General features: G+C 39.8%; 1 protein-coding gene across 1 annotated transcript; it reads right to left on the bottom strand.

The window, feature by feature from the left end:
* Nucleotides 1-10: 10 nt before the first annotated feature.
* On the bottom strand, nt 11-27,954 carry TRUB1 (TruB pseudouridine synthase family member 1). Its single transcript, XM_058841803.1, has 8 exons — nt 27,773-27,954; nt 26,031-26,123; nt 22,746-22,801; nt 9,610-9,691; nt 5,188-5,260; nt 3,870-4,009; nt 2,698-2,754; nt 11-1,338 (listed from the first exon to the last, which is right to left on the bottom strand). The coding sequence occupies exons 1-8, from the start codon at nt 27,912-27,914 to the stop codon at nt 1,097-1,099; spliced, it is 885 nt and encodes a 294-aa protein (XP_058697786.1). The 5' UTR covers nt 27,915-27,954; the 3' UTR covers nt 11-1,096.
* Nucleotides 27,955-27,994: the final 40 nt, after the last annotated feature.

The following is a 27,994-nucleotide window of genomic DNA, read 5'->3' as shown; positions in this document are numbered from 1 at the left end:
TAAGTACACTGGAAAATGAAATTTTCTGGTTTATTTGATTTGTTTAGGAAATAATCTTTCTTCTCCGTTTCTACTCTAAGTACCAGAAGACCCACCCCAAAAAGAAACAAAAATCTCCTGCTTTTACCTCACTGGACACAAGCTTTTCTCCCATCCTTGAAATCATAATTTCTTGTATTAATTACTTCATCCATATTGTACTTTAAATATGCTGCTGCTATAGTGCTCTAACATTTCAATTTGCTTGTGCTGTTCTCAACATTTCCTTTAAGTTCTTTATAAGAATATACAAAGGAAGAAAACTGTTTACTGAATAAAATGAGGTCTGTCCTTCTAAACAAAACTTCCATTAATTTTGCACAGAATTCAGTTTCTTATTGTACAGAAAACAAAAAGAAATCCTATAAATGTCTGGAAGGGTATACTGCAATGAGAAACTTCAGGATATTTACTTAACTTCTCTGACTGAAAGTAAGTTTGGAACCACCAAGCCATGTAACACCTTTTTGTAAGATGCAGGCACAAACCAGTCATCTTCAGGGATTGTTTATACTTAAAAATATTCCCTTAGGCTGATATTTCAGACTTAACTTAAAACATTAGCACCTTCATATACCGCATTCTAGGAACATCTGACTGGAGAACAATCTGCATAGGAAAAACTATAGTAAAATGGATATATTCTGAAATGGATTTCAAGAAAGCACACCACATTCTTGTGTCCTTTAAGCTATGATAGAGTTGTCACCATGGTACTTCCAGATTTGACTACCAGCTGCAAAGAAAAAATTATATTTTTTTGGAGCACATTTACCAGACATTATTGCATACAATTTTTTATTAATGAATTCGCAACAGCAGCCATTTTGCACCCTGAAAGATCTTTTAAAGCCTATAAAAATTTGGCATCAGTTACAGTGTGCAAGAAGGAAAATAAACAATCAAGAAACAGTTATCTCTGGATATTTTCAGTGCACATTCTAACCCCAGGAAACAAAAGAATCATTTCTCTTGTGTTCCAGTTTGTCACCTTCCCAGCAGAGACTTGTAGATTTACACAGAAGGCGAGACAATCCCAATCCAATCTTAAAACATCTCAATCATTCAGTCTTTTTCCTTGACCCAACTTATCCCCACAGATCACAGCAGTTTCACCAGGATGCTCTGTCTTCAATTTTTTCCGAGCTGGTTCTCCCAGGAGCAGGGCTGTGCACTGCTCCAAGGACCGAGCAATTTCATCAATTGTCCACTTGTCTTCCTGCAGGGCGTGTTCCTCCAGCGTGAACGGCCCCTGCTTGGTGCGGGTCAGCTCCTGCACTGTGGCACAGGTGGAGAGCTCTGCAGCAAAGGACAAAACAGGGATTGGACAAAGTGCACGGAAAAAAATTTAAAAATGTAACCACTTCCAGCCCACTTAAAATATATTTTTGTATGTAGCTTTTTACATTATTCTGCTTTGTTTGACAAGAGAGGTCATGAAGATTTATCACTTGTTTATATCTTCCTGAATTTCACCCAAGGAAGGCCTTTGATTTCAAGAGCTGTCCAGTGTAGTAAAAAGTTCAGAATCTGACAGAAAGCTGTCAAGAATTTCCCAGATTTAGATCAGAATGAAAAGTGAGGAAATAATGTCATAATAAGATGTAAGCAGAACGTTCTAAATTCTCAAGTGACCATGAACTATTTTTCCACACATTGAGGCCTTCAAGAAGTATTTTTAATATTTTTATCCTGTGCTGCCTATCAGGATAACAGAAACTAAGATAAGGAAAAGTAAAAAAATATATACAAATGCTCTCCCATGTTAAATAAATACCAGCAAGATATAATTACATATCAAGATGCTACAAAACATAACAGCAACAAGCACTGACTTGTAAGCACATGGGTCCACTAAAATATTCCCTCCCCTCCTTTGTGATGCAGGAAGGATTTTATTTCATATTCAATCTTTGAAAAGAAGCCAGGCATGGACAGACTTTATCTTGGTTTGTCATTAAAGGGCTAAACATAAGCCAGTATGCTCAGAAGGCAGTAACAGAAACTTGGACTTGCCTAAGCACAAATACCAACATTGAAATTCTTAGGGTTATCCCACTTTACTTGCCTTCCTGCAAATGTATCATTTAAAAAAAAAAATAATTTTGAAATGGATTATCTATTCTCCATCATGCAGTTTGATAGATACAGAGCACAAGACAAATAATCCTATGGGAAAGCAAACCTATTCACAGTTCAGGCAAAGGAGAAAGAAAACACTCGAAAAATCATCACCAGCATGGAAATCTTTCCAGCATATCGGGTTTATTATGTGCATGGTAATGCTCTGTGCAATCTGTTTTCAAAATGTGATGAATAATGTTTAAAAAGACAGTATTTCTTCTCATCCTTAATCTGAGTTAGCTTTAACACAAGAAAGAGAAGCAAGAAAAGTCCCCCCCTTGCCTTGCATTATCTTGCTCAGTGCTGCTGCTTGCTCCATTTTTATCACCTGGCCCCCAAGGTCCTCTGGCAATTATTTAGCCATCATTCCCCCATGCCCCTAAGGAAATTACCTGAGTATATAAAAACAAGTGATAGCACTACATTTCTGCAAAATAACATACAGGTCTAGTTACTTGAGACATACAGAATGACAACATTTTTTCATAAGCACACACTGTTCCTTACATTGTCATAGGTTTTTTTCATGCCTACCTTTGCCAATGTCATTGACCAGGCTCCTGACATAAAAGCCACCACCACATTCAACATCTGGAATGTTAAAAGTGACATGGTAAATTGCCAGTGCCATGTGAAATCTTACTTTACCTAGAAGCCAAGCTCCCACATAAATGTAAAAATGCACTAAGAAAACAACCCAGTGATAAAATATTTATAGGACACAACATCAATTATTCATCCTGTAACATATGTGAGGGTGAAATTGCTAAGCTAGATAGGAGGGAAAGCAAATAAAATGGCAACTGTACTAACTCACCAGAATTTAAGTACCTGCTATGGTATGTTAAGAAATGATTCAGTCCTATTCATTTTTAGCATTTCAGGTTGATTCATATTTCTAATGATGAAAGCAAGTTATTTCAAGTATAGCCTAAACTGACTATCAATGCTTTTCAGGTACTGCAGACAGGCAGCTCCATTAAAATTTTAAAATTCGTCTTTAACTTTTCCTGCTCTCTCAGCCCTTCCCTTCCCCCTCTGCCAGTGATCAGCTACTTGTCACCCAACCATAAAGTAAGGGCTGAAGTCACACAGCACTGAGTTCTGTCACTCGTACCTGCTCATCATAAAACATCTGGTCCATCACAGGACTGGGGATGAACTGGGCAGACAGATCAATGTAAAGCACCATCTTAACCTTACAGTACCATTAAACATTTACAAGAGTCTCTTTTGGTTTATTTATTAATATGCCTCTTAATGTACTACCCAAGTTTCTTGATGAATGACAAGATGGAAGGATAAGATCCTGCCTCCTCAACAAGAAAAAGGGGTCTGACAGTAGCTGAAACTGGTCCTGGAAGTGATGCCAGCAGCTCTGGGCATCTGTGTGAAAGACTGGTAAAGTGAAGTAAGCAGACCTGAGAGAGGAATGAGCTGGAGGTTGCAAAATCATGGACAGATGCAAATAATCCCCTGACCACTCTCAGAATTTTCCCTCACTGAGAGATTAGATATAATCAGCTTAACTTAAAACCAAAATACGGTGCTTTTAATACAAAGTGAAAGTCTTTGCACATGGGCTCAATCCAAAGTAAGTAGCTGAGTGAAATGAAACCCATTTCACTCTCTTAGTCCCATTCTGAGTGTAAATAAACATTAACAAGCTGGGAGCATTGCTCTATGTAATAATCTTTGACCTTTACCCAGCGTGAACAGTGGTGGCTGGAACTGCTGGAGAGAAAGGCTGTACACTCTCACTGGCCGAGCAGGCTTTGCTTCCACTGCTTCCCCTCTCTTCATCAGAGTTGAAAGCCTTTCTCCATCCTTCTTCAAAGCAGAATAGCTATCAGACAGAGCATGAAAATGTGTGTCATACGGCTGTAACAGAACAGGCTTCCCATTCTCCGGATCCTGGTAATACTGTACTAGGGTAGCACACATTTTACTACTCTCAAAGTATTCACAAAACCCCACAAAAACCCTGCAAGTGCTGCTGAAAGCACTTGGACACAGAATCATCCCATTTACCAGTAGCTACATAAACCAGAAAACAAGAGATGGCCCTGTATTTCTCTCTTGCTGTACCGATTTCAAAGCATTTTATCACTCACTTTGCAGTTTATGAAATAAAAGGGTTTCTAGAAGGGTTACAACACCTGCAGCTGCCTCTAACATCCCGTGTCTCACAAGTCAGCAGGGCATCCTCTGTTTCAGTGTTATGTTGAGCTGAGCACTGGAAGCCACTCAGGCAACTCCTGTAATTCTACATTGCACCTTTCCTTGTCCCACACCAGGGGCTTTCCCCAACAGCAGCTGCCATGTTCTAGGATGTTTAGTGAACCACTACAGAACCACAGAAACTGATTTCACTGATTACATGGAACCAAAGCTCCAACTCTGGTCACGACAGAAAGATGACCCCAGAAAAATCCAAAAGGATCTTGCTCACAGTATTAGAGGGGAATTTGAAACATGTCACATGGAGCAGAACACGTGGGGCATTACTGACCTTACAGGGCTCACACTGGAACCACAGTAAGTGACACATGGCAAATGCAGAGGAAAGCAGGTTAGCTTAAATCACCATAAAAGCCATCTGTCACAAGCTAAGTCATGCACACTGCCAGCTACTATGGCTCACCTGACCAGAAGAAATTTGCTAAGCTACAGAAGCTCAGTCATTATTCACTCATTCATACTCTAAGTTTTCAAAAAAATAATTCAAAGTCATTTAAGGCACTTCCACAGAAATGTCAGTAAGATTGGAAGATGTAAGACAAGTCCTGCAAAGCTGTTCAAGACTTTTTTTACTTTACCCAAAACACCCACAGACTCCAGGTCACCATTTGTGCTGGATCTTCAAATGGGCATGACCTGCACTTGTAAATGTTAAACTCCTGACTGCCTGGCCTCTATCCTCTTGTCAAAATGTGTCTTAATACTTCTGAGAACTGACTTCTGTTGGCAAGTCCTGACAGCTGAACACAACTGTCAAGAGTGTCTGAATATCATAGAACTTACAGTGGGGGAACTTGCATGATGTCCCCTGTGAACTTTCGCAGAACATTTTCAAGATCTCCTTTTGTTACTTGGTCTGTGGAAAGAAAACAGTATGTTAGTATTGATTATTCACATGGCACTAATGGCATCAATCACATTCTGCAAGCAGATACGAGTTCTCTCTCTTCTGAATTTAGATGGGGTGAAAAACACCAAAGCAAAGAGATAAAAACCAGATTGTAAGCAGGAATGTGAATTACCACAAAGTGGAACAAACTGTCCAAGGTGATCAGGACAATCTGGATACTTTCAGAAGGGCAGAAATCCTCCTTAATGTTTTCTTTTGTAATTCCCCTCTTTTGAGGCTGCAAATTCATCTTTCTTGGAAACCATATAAAAGCTACAACATTTGGAATGTTCATATTTTTTTTAAAAAAGCACAAAAAAAGAATAAAATGCTCAAAACCCTGGGAACTTCTCTCTAAGAGAACCTAACTGCAGGGAAAAATAAAACAGATTATTAGAGAACAAAACCACTGGTGTAGAAAAAGACTTTACCTGAAACAACACATCAAAATTTCCCTGTCAAACAACTAACCTGCAAATGTACTCTGGGGTATAGTTATATATTAAGTAAGGCAATTTTACTAACAAAATTCTGTAAAAGAAAGACAGCTGGTTTAGGCAATGTACTTTCTTTTAAGAGTACACATAGAAATCTGTCCCACTTTTATTGAAGGCTATAAGCTAAGCAGCTGATTGCACTGGTCTTCTGAAGCTCTATTCAACAGAGATGACATTCATCCCTAATTTGTTTAGAGAATGCAAACATAAGATCTGTAATCACAATGCACTTCAGTGCATTTCTACTGTCTAGGGTTTGACTAGCCCTGTTTCTCATAAGTTATATTTAATTAGTGTCATGCCTGCTAAATCAACAGCATTCTAGAACACAAACCAATCAAATTTATTTATTGTGCCTTTGCTGTATTTTGAAACAGACCTTTACTTGCAAACCATAAAAGCCAGATGTAGTTCATACTGTAAGTAAAAAAGATGAGATTTCTTTTCGCAGCAGCTCTGGGAGATGATCCTGTGGTTCCTCACTTCTATAAAACAATCTTTGCAGCCTCAAGAGTAGATACTCTCCCTAGGCCCAAGCAGCTGTCCCAAGATGTGTCATTAACAGCAAGGTTGCAAGGCACAAAACTCCGAGATGCTGAGAGAGACTAATTTACATCAGAATACAGGCTAGGAACAACAAACTCAATTGTACAGTAGCTCTGAATCTTCTGAGGAGTTTCTTACACAGTTATTTCAATCTTATTTCTATTTAGCAACATATCACAACAATGGCTGGAAAGTCAGCATGACCCGGCTCCATGACAGTGATCCTGCCAGCCTTCTTGTGAACCCCAGGCTGCTTCAGGTTAAAATTCAGTATTTAAGACCTAAGCACATGTGCTCCTTGGAACTCTCCTTCCAATCTTCACTCCATGAACTGCATTTGAGACCAGGGTATTTAATGAGACACCTGGCTCTGACCTCATATTCTCTTGACTGAGATGTTACATGTGACCTCTGAGGAAGTCACTCATGATACAGTAAACCTCTGTCTCAGGTGCAAAAAATCCCCATGTGAAGACTGATGCATTAAGCCATTAACAAACCAGAGCTGTGTTGTGTGTTATCACAGTAAATATTTACAGAAGTATTTGCTAAGATCTGGTGTGCTTTTGAGCACTGTTAACTGCTGACTGATTTTCCTGCTACAAAGGAAGGAAAATAAAGTTACCAAACCAAAAGGTGCCAGTTGTGCCACAACCTCAAAAAGCCTCCATTGAAAGGCGACTCTGCCCTGCGCTTGTTAACAAACTACTCCAAACACAGGAATTATCCATGACAGTGTACCACAAGTTCAGCAAATGACCTCAATTCAGTCTGACGCAGCACAAATTATTTCAAAACAGACACGCAGAATCCTGAAAGGACTACACTTTCCAAATTATTCAGGCAGCTCTATTAAACATATATTTCAGCATAATCATCAGAGACCTGAGAAATGCCTCATTAATTTTGTTCTCCATGTCTGGATATAGCCTGTAGGCAGCTGGAAGGAAGTGGGTTTCAGAATACACAGTTACAAATATTAAAAAAGGGCTACTAACATTAATGTGCTCAAAAAAGCATCAGAGGAATACTAAATGCTACTTGCTTCCAAAGTCAGCATCTGACAGCCTAGCAGCAGTATGAAACCATAATTTAATTTCATGTGGAAATGCAAACTCATTGTATGGTAAGAAAAAAAAGCTTTGAGAAGTTCTGAGGGACTTAAAAGCAAGGAGCTCTCTTCAGTGCATCCTGACACTGTAACTAACTGTACAGTTTGCTTCCTAAGATGCTGTCTAGGGACACTTTGAGGACTAAAATGTAACACTTTGTTAGAGTTAATACAGCTGGCAACTTTCTGCAGGCACTTTCTTCTTATGCTCCAATGAAGTCACTTAAGAAGAGTTTTACACATCTTGCAAACTGGTTTAGTGCCCTTTCTCTGCACTAAGGCCCAATCCTGGATGATGCTGGTACTACAGGATTTATATTACCTTGTTCTGCTTCACAAAGGATCCTTGTAAATGTCAAAAGAATACTGAAATTGAACTCAAACATCTGCTTTGCCTTTTCTTGGAGTACCTATTAAGGTCAGAAATTAGGGATGGTGGGCCAAATAGAATATGGAAAGAAGAAGAAAACCAAGCTGTTTTGGAGAAGACACTGGAAAAGATGAGAAATACAAAACATGCTGGTACCATGGAGAGCAAAAAAAGGAATATCTGTGCTCTTTTCTTTCTGAAGAAATCACATCTGACTGATTTGCAGCAACATGGAAAGCAACTGAGACCGATGTCATGAGCATTTCTTTCAGCCATCACTTTTGGCAAAAGGAAAGGCCCCCCCCAAACTGCACTGCCCCAGCAAAGCCAATGCTGCTCGTCAAGAGCCCATGTGATGAACTGGATCATGCAACTGATCTCAGTTTAAAATGACAAGCAACTCAAAAAAAGGAGGTATTTTAAAGCCAAATCAGCTCCCCAAACACAGAGTCTAACAGAAAGGTAAACCACTGTAATAGAGGTGGTGCAGAGGTGGAACTGCTGTAGCAGGAGCTGCCAGGGAGAGAAAGACATACAAAAACAACACTCTAAATCCTGTCTGCAGTAAAGAATACAAAATGAAAAAAGCAAAACTAGTGTTTCAAATAATGGATTTTAATTTTTTTTTAATTAACTGACCATGGAAGTTGCATTTATTTGAAATAGTATAATTTGAATCAGCTCATATGTGATCTAGCATCTCTGAAAACTTCTTAGTGCAGTATGACCACAAAATTCCACTTTGAAAGGTACAGATAAATACCAAGAAAGTGAATCATCACTTCATTCAACCATCATGAAGTATTGGCAACTCTAACACCATGTGGATCCTCAGGCCTCCAGAAGCTTAGAGACTCAGAACTTGATCCTGAAGCATAAATAAATGATCCAACATCTCTGGATAACATCGCCTAGTAAATAACACTATTTAGAATGCGGAAAAGAAACTCATGCTTGCCTGCCTCATGAGAAAAGGAAAACTGCAAAAGAAAGGAGATTGGGAGTGAAATCCAGGCTTTTTCATCACGCCATTAAAAAAACATTATTTACTTCATGTATCTATTACCAGGTACAAAGAATGTCAGACCTGTAGAGTTGCTAAGCAACCGGTTACCTATTATTTTTAATTTTCTTTTCCCCCAAGGTTGTGAAAGAACTAATAACAAACACAATTTCTGTGTTACTATATTGTTTCTAAGATGCCCAGCAAAGACACAGCCAGGATGAGTTCTGAAGCTTTAAACCCTTGTACTGTGCTCTGTCAGTCAGAAAATTTCATTTATTAAAGATGCAAGCAAGACCAAGATCTGGAAGATAGCCATATGTAGAATGTAGTTTATGCTATCCTCATTAAATATTAAGCAGTCTGTAGGTGAAGTGGTGTCCTAGAGGAAAGATCCAAATACTTTATTCCTCCACTGGCCTTATAGAGTTTTACTAAGAGAGGACTCCTGGGACTATATTCTGAGAGAGGAAAATGTTACTGGACACAGCATGTCATTTGTCAGCCTGTCAAAGATTTAAAATGACACAGTCCTGCCCAATTCTATTTCCTCCCTCCTAATCTGATGCCTGGTTTGTTTTTTTCCAGCAGAAATGAACACTTGCACTGGACATAACTGCATGAAGCTGGTTTGAATTATATGAGCAGTGAAGTTGAAGATGAAATAATCTTAGTTTAATTTCACATTTAAACTTAATTCAGAGTCCCAAACATCTCTTCCGCTCTCCTATGACAGAGACCACTTAAGCCTTCAAATTACATCAAATGTGCAGATACATAAATGCTTACCATAAGGTTTCTCTTCAGTTACTTTTCCTGTAGCATCTAATGTATCAGTAGCCTTGCCCAGCATTCCAATGGCAGTGTACTTCTGGGAAGGAATAAGAGAGATTAGTGAGTCAGGTCTTTGAGGTTGTTGCTTAGGTTTTTATTTTCTTTTTTCTTATTTTTTTAAGATAAAGACTGCAACTGCCAATTACTTTAAATCAGAACAGGAATAATACTGCCCGAGCGGTCAGTCCAGCAACTTTGGGTAAGCAAAAGTCAAAATAAAAAGACACAGAATCAAACAAAATGTAAATCCTGTATTACATGTGCCTGTGATTTTGGTTTTAGAAACCCAAGGAAAAAGCAACATGGAATCTAATTTTGACTATAAATACATCAATACCATAAAGAAAATAATAGGGTAGTAACATCAAAGTCTCTGTGGGGTGTCATATGTCACAGTTGAAGCAAGGCACAGAGGAGTACCTTTCACAGACAATTTTTCTGTTCCTTTGCACATTAAAAAAAAAAAAAAAAAAAAAAAAAGACACAAAGACCTTCACTTGTGAAAGCAAAACACCCACTGCCAAGACAAAGCATTACAATGGTTCTGCCATGAAATGCAGGGATATGCAATAGCCTGAAGCTGCAGTTTTGAACTCCTGGGATGTGGTAAGGACCTTGTGACCAGCACAAGCAGTTCAAGGTCATTGAGTAACATCTCTGTTCATAGTGAGTTCTCTGAATATTTGTTTCAGGGTTTTTCAGGGTTCTGCTCTAAAAAATTCTTCAGTGTGTATGTCAGTAGTTTGTACGAAGGAATCAACCTGACCCCAGGACAGCAGCTCCTGTCCTTGCTGCATTTCACCTGATGCCCTCCTTTACCATGTTTTCACCCAAAGAACTGCCATGCTCTGAGCATACCGCACAACCTGCTGAAGCTGACAGAGCCTTCTCTGAACCAGCTGCTCCATGCCTTGTCACAAGGCTGTCAACACACCAAAGCTCACTCTGTAATGTGAGTCTGAGTCAAGTTCAGGGATAAGGTATTACATGGATGGTCTGACCCACTGCCTATCCCATTCCATTCCCCTCAGCCTCCCTATGGTAAGTCCAGAGAGTGTGGGGGAGAAAAATCAAAGTGTGTTCCACTATTTCCCAGTAAGGTTCCAGTGAACTTACAGCTGAACTAACACAAATCTGAAGGTGTATTTTTTAGAAGCTGGCTGACCAAACTCCTCTGGAAAACATCCAAACAGGCATAAGCACTAACATTTTACTCTGAGATGCAATGCATCCTGCTTCATGTACTTACAAAGTACAAACAAGCTCAAGTAATAACAGTGTAGGCATATAAATCACACCCACACCACTGGGCTAGTAAGACATGCCTTGATTTTGTTCCATGTGACAATCTGCCACTTCGATGTATTTCTTCAAGCAACTGCTGCAAGATGGAAGCAGCAGAAATAGTCAGACAAAAGGCAGCAGAGAGTAGACTTTAACATAAAAATAACTGTATTCTTTGCTTACTTCATGTGCTGGGTTGGGCTGGGAATACAGAGAATTTTCTTCATAGTAGCTGGTATGAGACTGTGCTTTGGATTTATGCCGAAAACAGTGTTGGTAACACAGATGTTCCCATTACACTTATTAAACTGCCTTTATCACAACCCACAAGTATTCCTTTTTTTCTGATTCTGTCCCCATCCCACTCCACGGAGTGAGCAAACAGCTGTGTGGTGTTTTAGCTGCCAGCCAGGTTCAACCACACCATCACATTAGGGCTACATTTTTCTGAAATATTGCAAATGTCTGATAACTCTGCAAAATTAGGCATTTTAAAATAAAATCCTTCAAGTTTACACACTTCTGGAATACATGAAAAAAGAAACGTAAGAAAGAATGGATGAATGCTGCTCCACAACAAATATTTAAATAAACTTTAAGGTCTATTATCTTTTACTACTATATTAGCTGTTAGGACCATAAAACTGACTGCTTTCTGGGATATTTAATGATCTGGTTCTGAGCATTTAATAGCATTGCCAGAAAGACACTATTTAGCACCTATCCTAGAGCAGATCATCATTATCCTAAGCATGATGAATAATCTTAGCAGTTCAGTAAAATTTTAAATCTGAAAATTTGAAAACTCACACTCTGTCTTCTGATGTTTCCAAATCAAAATACTCATACTACTCTAATTTAAATTACTTCCTTTCCTTTAATTCTGCTTTTGGTTATCTTGCTTTAGGCTGTCTCTTACAATAACATGTTGTATTTGACCTGCCAGCAATAGAGAGAAAATGTCTCATCTGTTAATATATAAACACAAACTGCATGAACAATACAGTCCAGATCTCAGTACTTCCCCTTTGATTTCTGCAAAAAGAGCAAAAGGGGAGTAAAACTGCGAACAGTTAGTAAAAAGAACATCCTTAAACATCAGTCACAAATCCCCATTCCTTACAGGAGCCTTTAAAGGGTCACAAAATACTCAAGCTAGCAATGCAATAATCCACAAAGAAGGCTATAACAGGTCAGGAAATTAAGAATTACTGTTGGTTTATGATCAGTCTCTGGAGTGCCCTTGGCTATCTACAATTATATATCATAATTCTTGCTTGCCACTGGATAAGGTTTACATCTTCCCCTTTGGTAGAGTGCAGAACCTGGAGGTTGCAGAAGATATTATGAGAGTCCAGAATTATTTGTGTCAAAATTCAGCATTAACACTCTTTAGACTCTCACTCACACTGCCCCCAGAAGCACCCAATAGATTCTGAGTCATTTAATAACTGTTCAGTGACCTTTTCTCACCTGTGTTGGCAACCATTTATTTCTTCCAGTTTTATGAAATACATCTAGGGGCATTCTCTCTGTACTCCCGAATTACAAATCACTGCAGAAACACAGACAGCAACTGCTCACAACACTCTGCCTTCAACCCACTCAACCCGAAATAAAAAAAGCAAGGTAGTAGGTGTTGCAGGCAGTGGCAAAGCCTGACAAGAGCAGACTGTGACAGAAAGTGTCCCTACATTGCAGCTCCTCAGAGAACACCCTGCCACTCAACAGCCCCTACCTACATCCTTGTCCTCTACTCATCTCAAGAGATCAGGACCCAAATAATTCAAAGATTAAAAGCAGCACCTCAACTTCCCTATGGGATTGCACAACATGCAAGTGCAGCACATTAAAAGCTGAGATCCAGCGTTCCCAGTCATGACTTGCAAGTGCTGCAGCATCGTGCATTAATTCCAACACAGAATGGGTCCCAAAGCAGAGCCTCACAACCGTGCAACAGTACCCTGAGGACAAACAGACCTTTCCAAAACTATCCTGCAATAGGGAATGGCTGTCTCTCAGCTAGTCAAAAAACCATTTCCTTGAAAAAAAGAAAACCATTATGGCAAGTGAAACAAAAGGCAGTGAAGTGAGCAGAAGCTCTTGACAGCCCCACCATTCACAGCAGTGAGAAGACAGCCTTAAGAAGATACTTTACAGAGACAAACCACTGCCCTTCTTCAATGATAATGCACAAACTCTGTAGCACAGACTGGGGGATGTGCTGGATGCAACCCCAAAAAGACCAGACACACAATGAAATGCTTGGGTGGTTGTGCACCATACCCATGACAAGAAAGAAACACACCATAAAAAGCCAGCACTGGATAAAAAATAGGATTACAAGAATCTGTAAGAAACAAATTACAAAACTAATAAATCTCACAGGTCTTGGGAAGAGGAAATTTTGTTTTAGTGTCACAACCACAGGGCACAGTCAACATTCTCACAAATAATAAACCATATGTTTTCAATATTTTTAATAAGAGAGCAGCTATAATTTGTTTTTTTTATTTTCATACCCAGTTTCAGGGAAGTCCTTAGACTAACACAGAATGAGAAAGAATATCCATAAAAAGAGAGAGAGTGAAGGCAAGACTTTATCAGCATACATATTTAACTGGGAAAGGGAGAAGAGGAGGAGAAGGAGGAAGAATCCCCTCCCACTTGAGGGGCTGCACAGCCAGCAGAGCTTTCAGCTGCACAACCCCACCCGGGGGGGCTCTGGGAGGCTGAAGCCCCTGGGCTGACTGCCAGGCATGTCTGCCCCACTTATCAGTGCAAATGCCAGACAGACCAGGCAACACAGCTTCTCAGTTTTAACTGTTGAGACATCAAGGTTTTATTTGGAAAGAAGCCAGAGACTTGAAATCTTAAATTATAGCATGTTTTAAAAGCTTTTTCATACATGGAGAAGCAACACTTTAAAAGAGCTAGACAGAAACACAAGTAATTACGAAACAAGGTCACCAGTAGCTGTCAGGAAGATTTTAAGATGGCTCCCACTACAAGAATTTCCCAGGCAAGCAAGCTCTCTGGAAGAGGCAGTTCACAAGAGTTCATCCAAGGATGACCCATTTTCTCATCACAGCAGCAACAGAACACAGAAGTGTAAAAGGAAAATAAATAAATTAAGGCTACAATCCCCTGTGCAAGAGACTGAAAGCTGGAAAAGGGAAGTCATATTAAAGAGAAACAGAAATTCAGTTTATGTAAAGTGATGTCTGCATGTGGCTAACAAGTTTGAACATAAACAAACATAAAACAAGTGCTCTAGAGAACCTGATGGAAATCAGGGGGAGCATACAGCAGGCAAGCACTGATCAGAATTAGTGCTCCTGTGCCAAAACCATTTGCTCTGCACTCACAGACTTGTAGACTTAGGCCACAGAGATAGTGAAGAGGCCTTAAACTCCCAGCTTTGTAATGATATTCAGCTTGTGTTCAATGATTTCTAAAGCACAAATAACCAGTTCTGAATTTAATATTTACAGAACTTATTTTGTTGTTTGTATAACATTAGCAGCTACCAGTAGTTTCCAGTATGCTAATCATCCACCAAAACGGAGAAGTCCATGAGGTAGACAAATAAGCTGGAAAAAACCCCAAGGGTTGCCATAGTTTCAATTATTTTCCAAAACAAAGCACTCTCACTAAGCAGATTCCAATATATTAAAAGCACAGAGCCCTAATCTCTTAAAAGCAGGTTGCACGGAGGGCAAAATAAAGACTGCAGGATGAGGGAGGAGTTTCATGTTTTACAATAGAGCAAATTCAAAATTATCAAACACCAAACATGACCTTCTGATATACATAAACATTCACAACTTCTCTACCATTCTTTTTTTTCTCCTAAAAGAAAAAGCTGACTTTGTGCTAAGCCTGCACTAAATTGCATTTACTGCTAGATGCTGTAATTGTACTGTCACTGCTGAAGAACTATCTGATCTTTACTTTGTGGACTAACAGGATTTTCTGATCTCTTATGTCAGCTTATTTTAAAGAGTCCAAACATTATGGGATGGCTAGATTTTTCATGTGAAGGAAGGACTGGAACCCCCTCTAACAGGAACACAACAGAAGATACTTCGCCTGTAACTCAGAGAAGCTTTAAGGTGTTAGCTAAAAACTGCATCAAATTTAAATTTTGGAGTCAGAGGGAGCACAGGAAAGGAGGGAGGGGGGAGAACAATGCCAACAGAAAGAGGAACACTGCATCACCTGAGATAGCACCAGGCCACACATCACCTACAAACACAGTGCAGGCTCACAGCATCCAAGAGGGGATGCAGGTTAATGTGCAAAGGTGGCTGCTTTAAACCCACAGTTTCTTTATGCAAACCTTTCTGGCAACTGCTCCCTGTGGAAACCTCCCTCACTCATCAAAATGTCTCAGGTCAGCTCTTAAATGTCATCCTCAGCTTTAATACCTGTTCCATCATTCTGTCCTCTAGTAGTCATATCACAGATAAAACAGATAAAGAAAGATGACCTCCAAATTCTATCTGGGAAACAGAATTTCAAGGAAATATATAATTCTCTGTCCAGAAATAGAAGACAGTCCTTCCAGAAGGGTAAGACTTTATAGCTACATACAATATCACAGATCAAACTGAACGTATGAAAGCCTTTGGCTGAATTCAAAAGCATTGCTAAGGCCAAGATGCAGCAAATTCTAAAAGGCAGTGCTAAGAGCATCTCCAAATAACTATAAATGAATACTAGGGAAAACAGTGTAGAATGGCTAATCTAAATTGGTTACCATCCTTTTTATTTTCTGTTATTTTTATAAAGAACGAGAAAAAAGTCTTGCCATGTTGCAGTCTCAATTTTATTAATGAATCCAAGCAAGAACTGCACATGAAGCACAGCCATATATGCACAATTATAGAAAGGTCAAGATGGAAGAAAGTACCACTGACCTCATGAATGGAAGAACAGAAAAATCACACCAGAATATGCTCTTAAAATATTCAGCATTTGGGGAGGAAAGAGCAGCACAATAGGTGCAGTCTCTTCTCTACAACATTTTCAACAGTTTAAAAAAGAGTGTGAATATTAATAGAGCATGAAGCTGAGCTATTAATAGATTAGGCCTCTGGGGTGAGCATAAAAGAGACTTGAGCACTACACAGCATCTTGAGCCAGCTTACTAATAGTATCACTGCAGTACAGGATGTAACTACACTGTTCAACAGCTTCTTCTTCTACAACTTTGTTTCAGGGATATTGGTCAGGGAAGAAATTATGATTAAAATCAGCCTCTTCTGCTATGATTTGTTACCAAAAAAAGCAGGTTAAAAATGTATCACATGTTTTGCAGGAATGGGTAATTAAAGATGTTGACAGTGTGTAAGGCTGTTTCAGCCCTCTAACATTTTAGCCCTTCCCAATTCCTGCATCCCCCACTGTGCTGGTTCAGCATTCTCTCAGCGCAACTCGTTTTGTACAAACACCACTTCAAGTTTTGCTAACACCTTCTACACATTCTCAAAACACATCAAAACCAACTTCATTCATGCATTTTCCCAGCCTTCCTTTTATGTAAGTATTTTCCTTTTGACAAAATAAGAAAGACAATCACATTGTCTTCAACGTGATTTCACAAACTGACACTGATCTCCAGTTAATATATGGAGGCATCAGGGGAACAAGAAATTCACTGCCAATAAGGTAAAATAACACACAGGACAGAAACCAGTGCCAAGTTTGCACACACAATGGGTCTCTGAACCAATCTCCTCTGCTGTAGAGAGCTCATGGAGTTACAATACAAAGTTTTGGTTCTGCAGAAACCTTCTCAGGTGTCAGCAGTGGTTAAAAAAACCCCACCGAACTATTTTAGCCAAACCTAGATTTGGTGTTAAAGAGTATAGACATTAAGTAGGGTAAGTTTTATTAACAGATATCTTTGCACTGTATTGTGCAAACATAAAAGGAAGTATTCCTGGAATGTTTGCACAATAACATAACAAATACCATAGAACAGAAATGTCAAGACTTCTCTGTCCTATACCTGTATTTCAGGAATGTAATATATTTCCTCAAAATGGTAACTAAATGGGTGAAATTAAACCACCAGTACATGTCAGGAAGAATTCACCTAGCCAGTGTAAAAGGGCTGAAACACATCCATCTGTCTATGGGTTAACACTTCTCATAAACCAATCACTCCACCTCCAATCTGCCAGTCCTGTTCCTTAAGGAAAACCCATAAAACATCTTTCAAAACAAGCATGGGAACTAAAATTCATAACTCCACTGGGTTCAAAAAACCCATGGACTCAATAGAGATATTGGATTTCAGGCACACTATGATGTTATCTCACATTAACCCCTCCCTGTGTCACAACATACCAGGCTCTCCCCTTCTCCTAGGAGATAACCCTATCATCCTCTTCTCTCTTCCACCTCCCTTGTAAGGAAACAATAATTTCTTTTGGCTTGAACAGAGGCAAAGCAGTGACATTTTGTGTAGCTACAATCCATTTTTTTAAAATAAGCAGGTCACATTCTGCACTTTGATACCTCTCCCATCTCACTACAAAAAGAAATTCTGTCAGATCCTTGGTTATTCTGGATGGGATACCATGAACAAAGAGGTGTGAGAAGGTAAACCTGTGGCATAAATCACAGAGTGAAAAATGACAAGGTGCTGCAGATGAAAAATTTCTGAGAGAAAAGGGTAAAGAGCAAACAAACCACTTCAACCTGGATTCCTCAAAGACAAATACTACAATTTGAAAGCAAAAGCAGATAAACACAAGCAAGGTGGGATCTGAAGATTCATCAAGCAAGCAGTTATAGTCCTCCTTGCCTTGTGCCTGGGAACTTGGCTGATCCATTGTGAACAAATCCTTGGTGCCCCACTCAGGAGATAAAACAGTTTTCCTAATGTATTTTATTAAAGCAGGTATCTTTGTGGAGCACTCTTGGGGTATTATCTATATAACTGCTTGCCCACACAGAATTGTTTGTATACCACACTCACAAACATTACCTACTTTTTATTTCAGAAGTGGTCTGAAAGATACCTATTCCACTAAGCTTTAAACAAATCTGAAATATGCTTACTTTTAAAATCCATGGCTTCTATTTTAGATCTGAGAGTGGGCTTGCATATCCAAACACCTAGTTTTCTTTACCATAACAATTAGTCTAATAAAAATATTACCACTGCCCAAAAATCCTGCCCTTCCAAGACAATGTTAAAAATATCAGAATCTGAAAAAGGAAACAGAACACATCCCTATGCACTGTATGAATAAGAGAGTCTGGTTTCACCAACTCCAAAAGAAAGCACAACGAAGCACAGAGCTCAGCTGGTGATACCCTAGAGAAATTTTTAAGACTTAAAGTAAGTGCACACACCACCAAGAGGATCCTTTGAAAGGAAAGTCAATTCAATTTTCTTGCACTTGCAACTCAAAAATGAACTGGAGCACAAACACTGAAATACACTGAAAAGAAAAAGCAACAAACCAGCACAGTGAGGCTATTTAAAATGAAAATTAGAATTTCTAAAGAAATAGCACTTACACCACCATGGTGTGCATGTCAATGTGCAAACACACAAATGTTGGCAGAAGAATAGAGGTCTCAGAGATGCCGTGTTCTTACAAGCCTCCTGAAAACAGACAGATAGAGGAAATAAATCTATTGCAGCTTCTACTACGAAGGGTCCAGAGGGAGCCCCCCTGAATTACTGGATACCAAAAAAGTCCACATGAGGCTTTGGTGTCTAACGAGCTGTAAACAAACAAAGTCACAAGTAAAGGCTTCATTAGTTTTGCTCCTTATAGAACCACTGGATGTGCTTTCTAATGCGTTATTAATTCATTGAACTCACTGCCAAAAGAAGGAAGCAAAGGACCTAATTAAAAAAAAATTAATTCATGGAGAAAGCTTAAAGTTTGAGAAGGGATATAAATAAAAACTTATTTTTCAGGACAGTAAGATAATCACAGGAGTTAAAGAAATAATCTTGTTTATGAACACTTTGTTCTGCCACCCCTCCAGAGAAACAGTTCTGCAATACACAAACTCTAATCCCAGAATCACACTGCAAAAAAGTAATTTACATGTCTCAGAAGTTCCACTAGGTGATTTGAACCAATTCCTGCTCAGACAAGCCCTTTCTCACGCCATACAAGTGTGACTGGCATGACTTAAAACCTAATCACTGACCTAGCACTCATTTTCTATCCAGGATTCATAAGAACACAAATTTTAACTATTTTATGAAATGAAAGTTGTCACATATCGGGTCATGGATGTATCTTCATTCTGCCCATAACCTCTTTTTCCTTTTCTAGGCTTGAGAACACTTGGAGTTTGGGTTTTACTCTACCCAGAGGTCTGGGTTTTTTTTTTGATAGCTTCATTCTGAAGAACCCGCAACTTTTGAGATTAAATTTTCTATTTCAACCAGTCATTGCCCAAGCTTCTGCCACCAGTGCAAAGTACTCAGGGACTTTCCTTCACACTGAGCACTTGGGGAGGTATTTTGTATGTGGACCATGACAAGAAGTTGCATCCTCATATAAAACCAATATACCCTAAGCTTTCCACTCATGGAGCGGCAGTGATTGCAAGGACAGCTTGATGGATGGTGAAGTTCTTCATTCACACTAGCAGGACTAAAATTCTCTTAGGCTGAACCCAGGTGCTATGTCACTGAAAAATAAGCAAATTAAGCATAGAACTGAAATATGAAAGTTTCAGTTATCCATAAAAGCTGTATGTGTTAGGAAACATCTCCTCCCAATGTAAAGTATCAGATTAATGAAGAATTCCATTGCTTAGTGCTCTTCATTTTTTTGTTCTCTGATTAGCACATGATCATTTCCCTCATTGCTTCTATGTAACAGCACATTCTCCTAGATGAGAAGTTTTGGGACAAATGGGACAACCACTTTGGAAACTGTGCTACCGTTTTCTAAACCATTTCCTTCCCAGAAAAACACAGTTCTACACTGTGTTTGAGACAGACAAGTCATACCTAAGCCTGAATTGTTCAGAAACAATTTACCATCATAAATATTGGTCTACCCCCATCATGTTAATTTTACTGGTGAAGAATGGAATATTTTCTCTTTTTACTCTCTTAATTTTGCCAACATTTAAAAAAAAAAAAACTTTAAAAATCCTGAGGTGCAGAAAGTCCAAACAAGACCAAGTGCAAGTCCCAGAACAAGAAAAAAAAAGTGGTTCTCCTGTGTAACACTTATTAAATGCTCAGTATTTAAATTCCAGATCCAAGAGCATTCAGCTTCTCCCTCTCACTTGGAACATTTGAAACAACAAAAAGCAAACAAACAAAAGTGAAGCCAGCTTTAACATATTTCTATTTCTGGACAAATATTAAGCATTCACTGAGAAATCTGGAACAATAAGCAGGTATTGCCCTTGGCTGCACATTTCTGTTTGTCTTGAGCTAATTCCTAAGGAGGTCAAACCAATGAAGAACTAGGTTTACTCGTCAAGATTAACACTCCCTGCAAAACTTTTGTGAGTTGCACACCAAGGGATAAAGCTTAGAGCTGCCATACAGAGTCAGGAAAGTTTCATACAACGTCTGAGAAAAAGTCAGAGCCAGTCCAATTCCTGGGCAGAGTCACCATATGGAGTTTACTGCACTACCACACATTTTGGCCACTCCACATAGCTCTGCTGCCAGCAATGATAGACTGAACTGTTTTTTTCACAAGATGCATTCCTAGAATCAAACAGTAAATCCTGGCCAGGGAGGGTCAGACAGCTCCTCTGAATCTTTATAATAACAAAAGGAATGAAAGAAAAACATCACATTTCAACAAACACTTTAGCACCCAAAATAGCGAAAAAAAATTAAATAAGAGTATAAATTTCAAACACATGGCATGGAAAGCAAAAAGACACTCAAACCTATTTAGACATGAATTTATCTCTTGATAGATAATGACATGCTGTTGTCAGTGTGGTCAAAATCCCAACAGGCAGGCACCTGTGAGAGATCCTTCAACTTCCTTCAGCCTCACAAATTATTGCATGCCTAATTTATTGAAGTACAAATAGAAAGTAGGAAGGCAGAGACAGGAAAGGCTCCAAATGAATGCTGCAGATTCCATACTGGGCACGCATGTCAGGTACCTCACATTCTCCTCTGCAGGAGAACACAGGAACAGCTGTGGTGGAGGAGCTGCTGAGCTCTGTAAAGATGTATCTTTGCCTCACTGAACCAAGTGCCCACAGCCACGTAAGGCCAGGGATGGATCTGCCTGGGCTGGCTCACCAGGCTGTCCCCGCTGCACATTCTCACTGCCTCACCCCTCAGGAGCAGCTCTAAGCCCCTGTGAGCCAGCAGGGAACAAGGTTTGGCTGGATAACCCTGTTACTGGCTACAGGATTTCACAGTGAAGTCGTCAAGGAACCTGAGCACACCCTCTTCTGCCAAAAAGGCTGAAGGTACTTCATCCATCACAGCTGTCTCCACTGTGAACCTCAGCTTAAGAGCTAATTCAATTGCTTTACGTGTTTTTAAATCAACAATTTACACATTTAGCTGTGATGACTTAATTTAGCTGAAGTAAATCTATGAGTTCTTTGAACTTTAAAAGTTCTTTCAAAGGATGTGTCATGTGGTAACTGCTTACATTTCCACTGTAAATCCAGCTGTTTACTGCATGTTTCAAAACGCAGATGCCTCTGAAATGCAGTCATAAACCAAATGCAAACCCATTAGAGCCAATGCAGAGACTGGCACTGCCTAGTATGGGTTTTGGATCAGACTCTACAGCTGTGCTCTTTTATCCTGGTCAGTTTCTCTTCTGTCCAGTTACTTGCCTCTGAGTTTAACTGAAGATTGTCAATCAAATTCTACCTTTAAGCTATCAGTTCAGCAGCTGTAAAAGATTTTAAGTGTTCAGACTAGAAGAGAATGGGATAAATGGCAGAATATAATGCATTTTTGACTTTTCCTGCATTCAAGATGAAATTTGGAACTGATTTCTACATCTGTCATTCTTATCTAAACTTCTCATGTAAAAATAATGGCTAAACCCACAGGATCTGACTTGTGAAGAAGGAAGCAACACTGGGACATTACTCTTAGGAGTACTTGTATTTTTTTGTGTATGTAACACAGTCTGGGGGGGAGTCACCACAGTAAAATTAACACAGTAAAATCAAAACCAGCAATGAACAAAATTTCTATCTGTCAAGGCTCTGGTCTGGATTCTCTCATGCAGCCATGGGGCTTTTGCTACCTTTGGCTTCTCACATGCATCTACTGATGTATTTGTAGAGTATCCCTCTACAGCAGCAGCAATGCAATCCAAAACACTCTAAATTCCAAAAAGCACCTCTTAAGGTCTCATGGTATTTAAGAAGACAGAAGAGCAACAAAGACCATCTGTTATTTCAAGCTAAATATCAATGAAGTTATCTACACATAAGGAAAATTACCAAAAATTGAATTGTCATCCACAACTACATCCCCAAAACATCAGTTTCAGTGACATCTTCATTACTTTTTCTTCTTTTAGTACACTAAATAGTATAGAAATTTTCCTGTAAAATGGTAATTTGGTATTTATTAACAGTTCACAGAAAACTGAGACAAACAAAGTTTTTTAAATAACCAGTCTGGACATTAAAGTCTGAGTAGCACATTTCTGACTAGCTGCAAAAAAGAGCTGAAATACACATCTGAACTAAATATGCAGCATGGCTGACATATTTGTATGCTGGTTCAGCTCTTCACTGACAGAAAAAAGAAACCCAGCAAACAAAACCCCCACTAATACAAGTCATTTAGCATTCCTTACCTTGGAACCTGCCAACATAGTTCCCAGCATTTTTGTTCCTTTTCCAATACCAACAACTGCAAAGACAGAAGAAGAAATGCTACTTCAAAACAGCCCTGCAGTTCCCTTTTTTAACACCATTCAATACTAAATATTATGCTAGTCAGAAACTCAGCCTTTCATGCTCTCTTAGCATATGAAGAGAGTCAACACTTTTGAGAAAGCATCTCTGATGTCCAAACAACATGGAACTACTGAAAAGAAGTCTAAAGCAAAAGATAATAACCTTCATCTGATGTTAAAATACTATAACTCAACTCCTACATTTATTTATCTTTTAATCACCAAAGAAATGGAGAGTGCAATCAACACTGCCTCTGGTTTGATGAAAGCTATGGCTCACCAATAATGAATGAACCCTTCACTGTAACCAAATAGTTTTAAAGGTTGATAGTGACCAAGAGTAATACAGCCAAGACAGCACAATGGATTTGTTTATCAGATTTGCAGGAAGAAAGTAAAATAATCAAAAGGCCCATTTTGCCTATTACTTTGCATGTACAGATTACTGTTATTTCAATCTTAACACTAGTATTCTAAAAAGCAGCAGTCAGCTTCTCATAAAAGAATGAGACAGAAAAAGAGCTCTATTTTATATTTTACTTTAAAGCTTTTTACAAGGTACTTTCCCTTAAAATGATTTGCTATTGATTTTTTCCACATACAGCAATCCAAAGAAAATTTTAGGAGGAAATTAGTTTTGTGTACAACTCATGGAATGTGTAACAGCTTATGTATTTCATTTAATAAAACTAGAGGAGTTAAGGGAGCTTTCCGGAAATCAGCTTCATGTTATCAAAGAGCCAGGACTGAAAACATCAAACAGAAAATGAACTCTGAAAAAAAAAATAAATTTTTTTTCTTCTGTTCTAATGCTTCTCAATTTTTATGCTCTGAGACTGGTTAGATTGCTCCTTAGTTACTATTCCTCTTATTCCTGAGGGGTTTTAGTCACACAAGCCCTCGTGCTTGTGCTTTCATGTACCTTCAGTTCAACCTGTTCCTGTTATTTGCCAGATAGGAAAGAGCTGCAAGAAGGCTGAGAAAAGGAGATAAGCACATAGATAAGACTTTATAACCAAGCACTTTTCTTGCAACATGATGACATAACTGACACTTCAACAGCTGAGCTGAAATTTGCTGAAGAGTGTTAAGAGATTCAATAGAATAATTTTAAAGAGACACTGAACTCTTTTGTGAACAAGATACTAACAATTTTCTCCATTAGTCATCAGCGTATGGAGACTGTTATTGAACAGTGACATAAACCCCACTTGAGAGACTACATTGAATGTAACAGATTTAACTGAATTTTTATTTTTTTATACTTTTTCATGTTTTCTTCTACTGTGGAAGCATAATTCATTACTGCCATATAAAAATAAGCCAAATAAAATTCCTACTATACAGGAAGAAACAGTAAGCCAGAACCACAGCCCTAGAATAATACCAAAAGAAGATATTCAGCAAGATGTGACCTTGCCTTTCTCTCACATGTCATAGATCGCTGACCTCTGCCTCCAAGGCCCTTCCTCATCTACATTTGCTGTCAGTAAGAGAAGAAATATAGAAGTATGTTTCTGATAAAGAGCACTGCTCAGCTACTGGCAGTACACCTGGCACACTGAGCAGGACTCTGTATCAATTAATTCCCAGGAAAAAAGTTATAGACATGCAGTACATAAAACCTGGGAGACAGCAGTATAGATCACAAAAGGTTTCAGAAAATTTAACACTTCTATCATGCTCCTGCCCATGAGGAAGGAAAGCTTTCTGTTCCACCACTCCATCCCGAAATCAGCACACATACTCTGAATAACTCGTTTCTCTTGTGTCCTTCCCTCTCTCCTCATTACCTTACCTGAAACACACAAGAAATCTGGGCACATTCCCTTTCCCACTCCTCTCCAGTTTTGTCCCCTCCAATCCAGCTACCACTGACTTTTCCCTGTGTGTTTTGTATGACAGTGAAATGAAAGATCCTATGCCTTTTTTCAATCCATCCACAGCTAATTAAGGTGATGTGATTCTCTATCTATACCAAGCACATCAAGCCCAAATACTTTTTGTTATGCTGTAGAAGGAGGCTTTGGAGACTGCTGGGTATCGGAACAGTTGAAGAAGCAATTAAAAAAGCAGGAGTGGTTTTGCTTTTCCTATGGATCAATGCTGTTGACTTCGCACAACGAGAAGCAGCATGCTCAAAGGGAACACCTGTGTAAAAGGAAAACATCTGCTTCAGGAATGCACACTAAATTCTCTAGTGAGTGGCCACAGAGTACAGGAAATTCAAACCAAACCAGGCAGTGCTCCATTCTAACCCAAGAATGTCACATTTTGCCATGTTCACAAGTGACAATTACCAGCTACAGGCCTCTAGCAACACTCATAGGAACCAACCTCCCCTTGAAGCTGAATTCTTCCTGAGAGAACTCATTCATCAAAACTCAGAGCAATTACTTTCAGTGTATACTCAGAGTTGTACCTGTTTATTTTCAACAGCAAAAACATATTGCTGTTATTTCTGCAAGCCAAGGAGAGCTACAAGGTTGTGATTTGAGCAAGCTGTAGTCTGCACATTACTTATCAATAAAACCGTTGGTGACAAAGTATGATGTGGGAATAATCACAGTGGAGGTTTTAACACCAGCAAGTGACATATCCTGTTCTTTAACAAAACAAAAAAATTCACTACCTGGGTTGCTATCAAAATTAAAAGACAAAATATCTTTTAAGACTTTTTTACGAAGCAAGACAGGACAGGTACCTATAGCTTTTTCTGTGCTGAGCTGGAAGAAAAGCAGCAGCTGAATTGTTATTATACATCTTTCTTTTGGCAAGTATTAGCAGCCCTAAAGGCTCCCTCAAAATCCCAGAATAGCATTACTTTGAGACAAAATAATTCAACAGATTATGATGACTATAAATCCCCAGCTTAAGTTAAAAAAGCCATCCATTTCTCAGGTACTTTACAATTCATTACACAAGAGTTTGTATTTTCCCACATGTAATAACCCAGAAGTTATTTCAGGATTTGGAAGACAGGAGAGAAGGCAGGAAGGAAGAATACAGCCTTCTGTTAAGAAACATGTTACATGCATGTAGAAGTATATGCACAGAAAATTCTTCCAGAGTAATCAGTCCTTCCCCCAGAACCTGCCATGTGTATCCCAAATTGTTCCTTCACCTGACTTCATGCAGGCATCAAAATTGTATTTTGATGACTACAATTATGTTTTTCATTACCCAGAACTCCTGTGGCTGCACTGTCCAGAGTTCCTCCATGTCCAATTTTCAAAACCTGATTTCTTTTGTTCCCGTTTGTTTGCACACCAGCTTCTGCAAATAGAAATTGAAAGGAAGCATTATAAAATAACCTTAGAATGTAGGAGAAAAATGGCACATATTTCCAGACTGCTAAAGGAGATAAAAATCAAATATTGAAACTATTAATTAGCAGCATAGAAATTACTATACTGTAGAAGACCCATGATTAATTTAGATCTACTCCAACCTCAAACAATTTGCAAGGTATTTTCATTTACATTCTAATGATGTCTCACATACTGTTACAAACTGATTTTTGGAATGTACTGGTAGCAAACCTGTGAAGCATGGAAGCACCAGCAGCAGAGTTCCCAAAACATCTGTTATACACTAATTTTATGCTACATATTCTGAACCAATTCTTGATGTATTTACTGCCTTATATTGGGACATATTTATTTGCACATTCACAGCCCTATGAAAATGGCAGTGGACTGAACTTGTTCACTGCTGCTTTCAAGCTGTCATTGTCCCAACCAACAAACTTCCTACACAGCTGATGACTCCAGGAATTTTGCAGAGTCCAATATCCCTTACTAATTAGTAATAAATATGACAAATGATCTAAAGCTCCCTTACCCAGATCTATTTATCTCTCCATTCTGGGAACCTGATTATTCCCTGCAAGGTGTGTGCCTACTCTACAGTTCACTACAGAGAAAATCAGGCTAAGCATTCACTAGTCTGAAAGTACGTTCCCATTTCATCAGCAAGCACCCAAAAGCCCAGACTAGGTGACCAAGCCCCCATTTCCATCACAAAAAGAATCTAGGCCATAGTCACTCACACCTTGGCAACGACCTCTTTTTTTTTTTTTTTTTTTCATGAATATCTTGACATACAGACTTCCCTGTACTCAGAAAGAGCAGTTTCTGCGGACTGTGTCCAGGACTTTCAAACTTTTTGAAACACTATGGCTTTCACTCCTTTGGTGATATTTTTTAATGGCAATAGGCAGTGGGACTGCATCAGAACATCCTGGCAGTGCAGTGCTGCAGAGATGCTGCTGACTCCCACTCTGGCAGATGGGCACACGCTGTCCCTGGGACTGCCCCCAGCTCTCCAAGCAGCCTGGCATCCCCTGCACTGCAGGACTGGAGCTTCCTGCTGGGGCAAATCTCATCCCCATCCCGTCTCAGGTCTCACGTCCTGCTGTAACTCGGGTGGCAACAGGTGCCTGCCACAAGCAGCAAGTGGCGAAAGTGGGCTCACAGCTCACCGTGCAGTGTGACCAACACCGAATCTGACCGGGACAGTCTTTCCTTAAAGGCCTCCAAGGACACAACTCCACCACCTCCCTGCGCCACCCATCCCAATGCCTGATCGGGCTTTCTGTGAATAAATTCCTCCTAATGTCCACCCTGAACCTCCCCTGGCGAAGCGAGCCAGCACGTACCCAGGAATGGCTCCATTCTCCAAGGTGGGCCATGCCATGGCTATGAACTACTATCAAAACAAACAAAATACCCCTAAAGAGACACTAAACCCCCCTTATGCGCCACTTTTCTGACCGCTGAGCAAGACGGTGAAATGGTTTGCCGGGACTTGTAGCTGCCGCACCCCAAGGACCGCACACACCTGACCCCAGCCCACAGCCGCGCCGGGCAGGGCACGCCTGGCCCGACCTCTCCGGGTGTGGCGGCCCGGCCGCCGCCGCTCACCTGCCAGCAGCCGCTCCTTGAGCAGGTTGAGCACGGCGGCCGAGGTGGGTCCCTTGGGCTTGCGGACGGCGAAGAGCCCGCTGAGCGAGAAGAGCTTGTCGGCCGCTCGGCCCAGCGCGGCGCCGCCCGCCTCCCCCGCCATGCTGGCGGCAGCGCGCCCGGCCGGGGCCGCCGGGAACTGCAGCCGCGCGGGCGGGACGTGAGGGAGGAGCCGTGAGGGAC

The sequence above is a fragment of the Poecile atricapillus genome, chromosome 6 (assembly GCF_030490865.1).
Source record: "Poecile atricapillus isolate bPoeAtr1 chromosome 6, bPoeAtr1.hap1, whole genome shotgun sequence".
Lineage (NCBI taxonomy): Eukaryota > Metazoa > Chordata > Aves > Passeriformes > Paridae > Poecile > Poecile atricapillus.
This window is presented reverse-complemented; position numbering and strand designations above follow the sequence as displayed.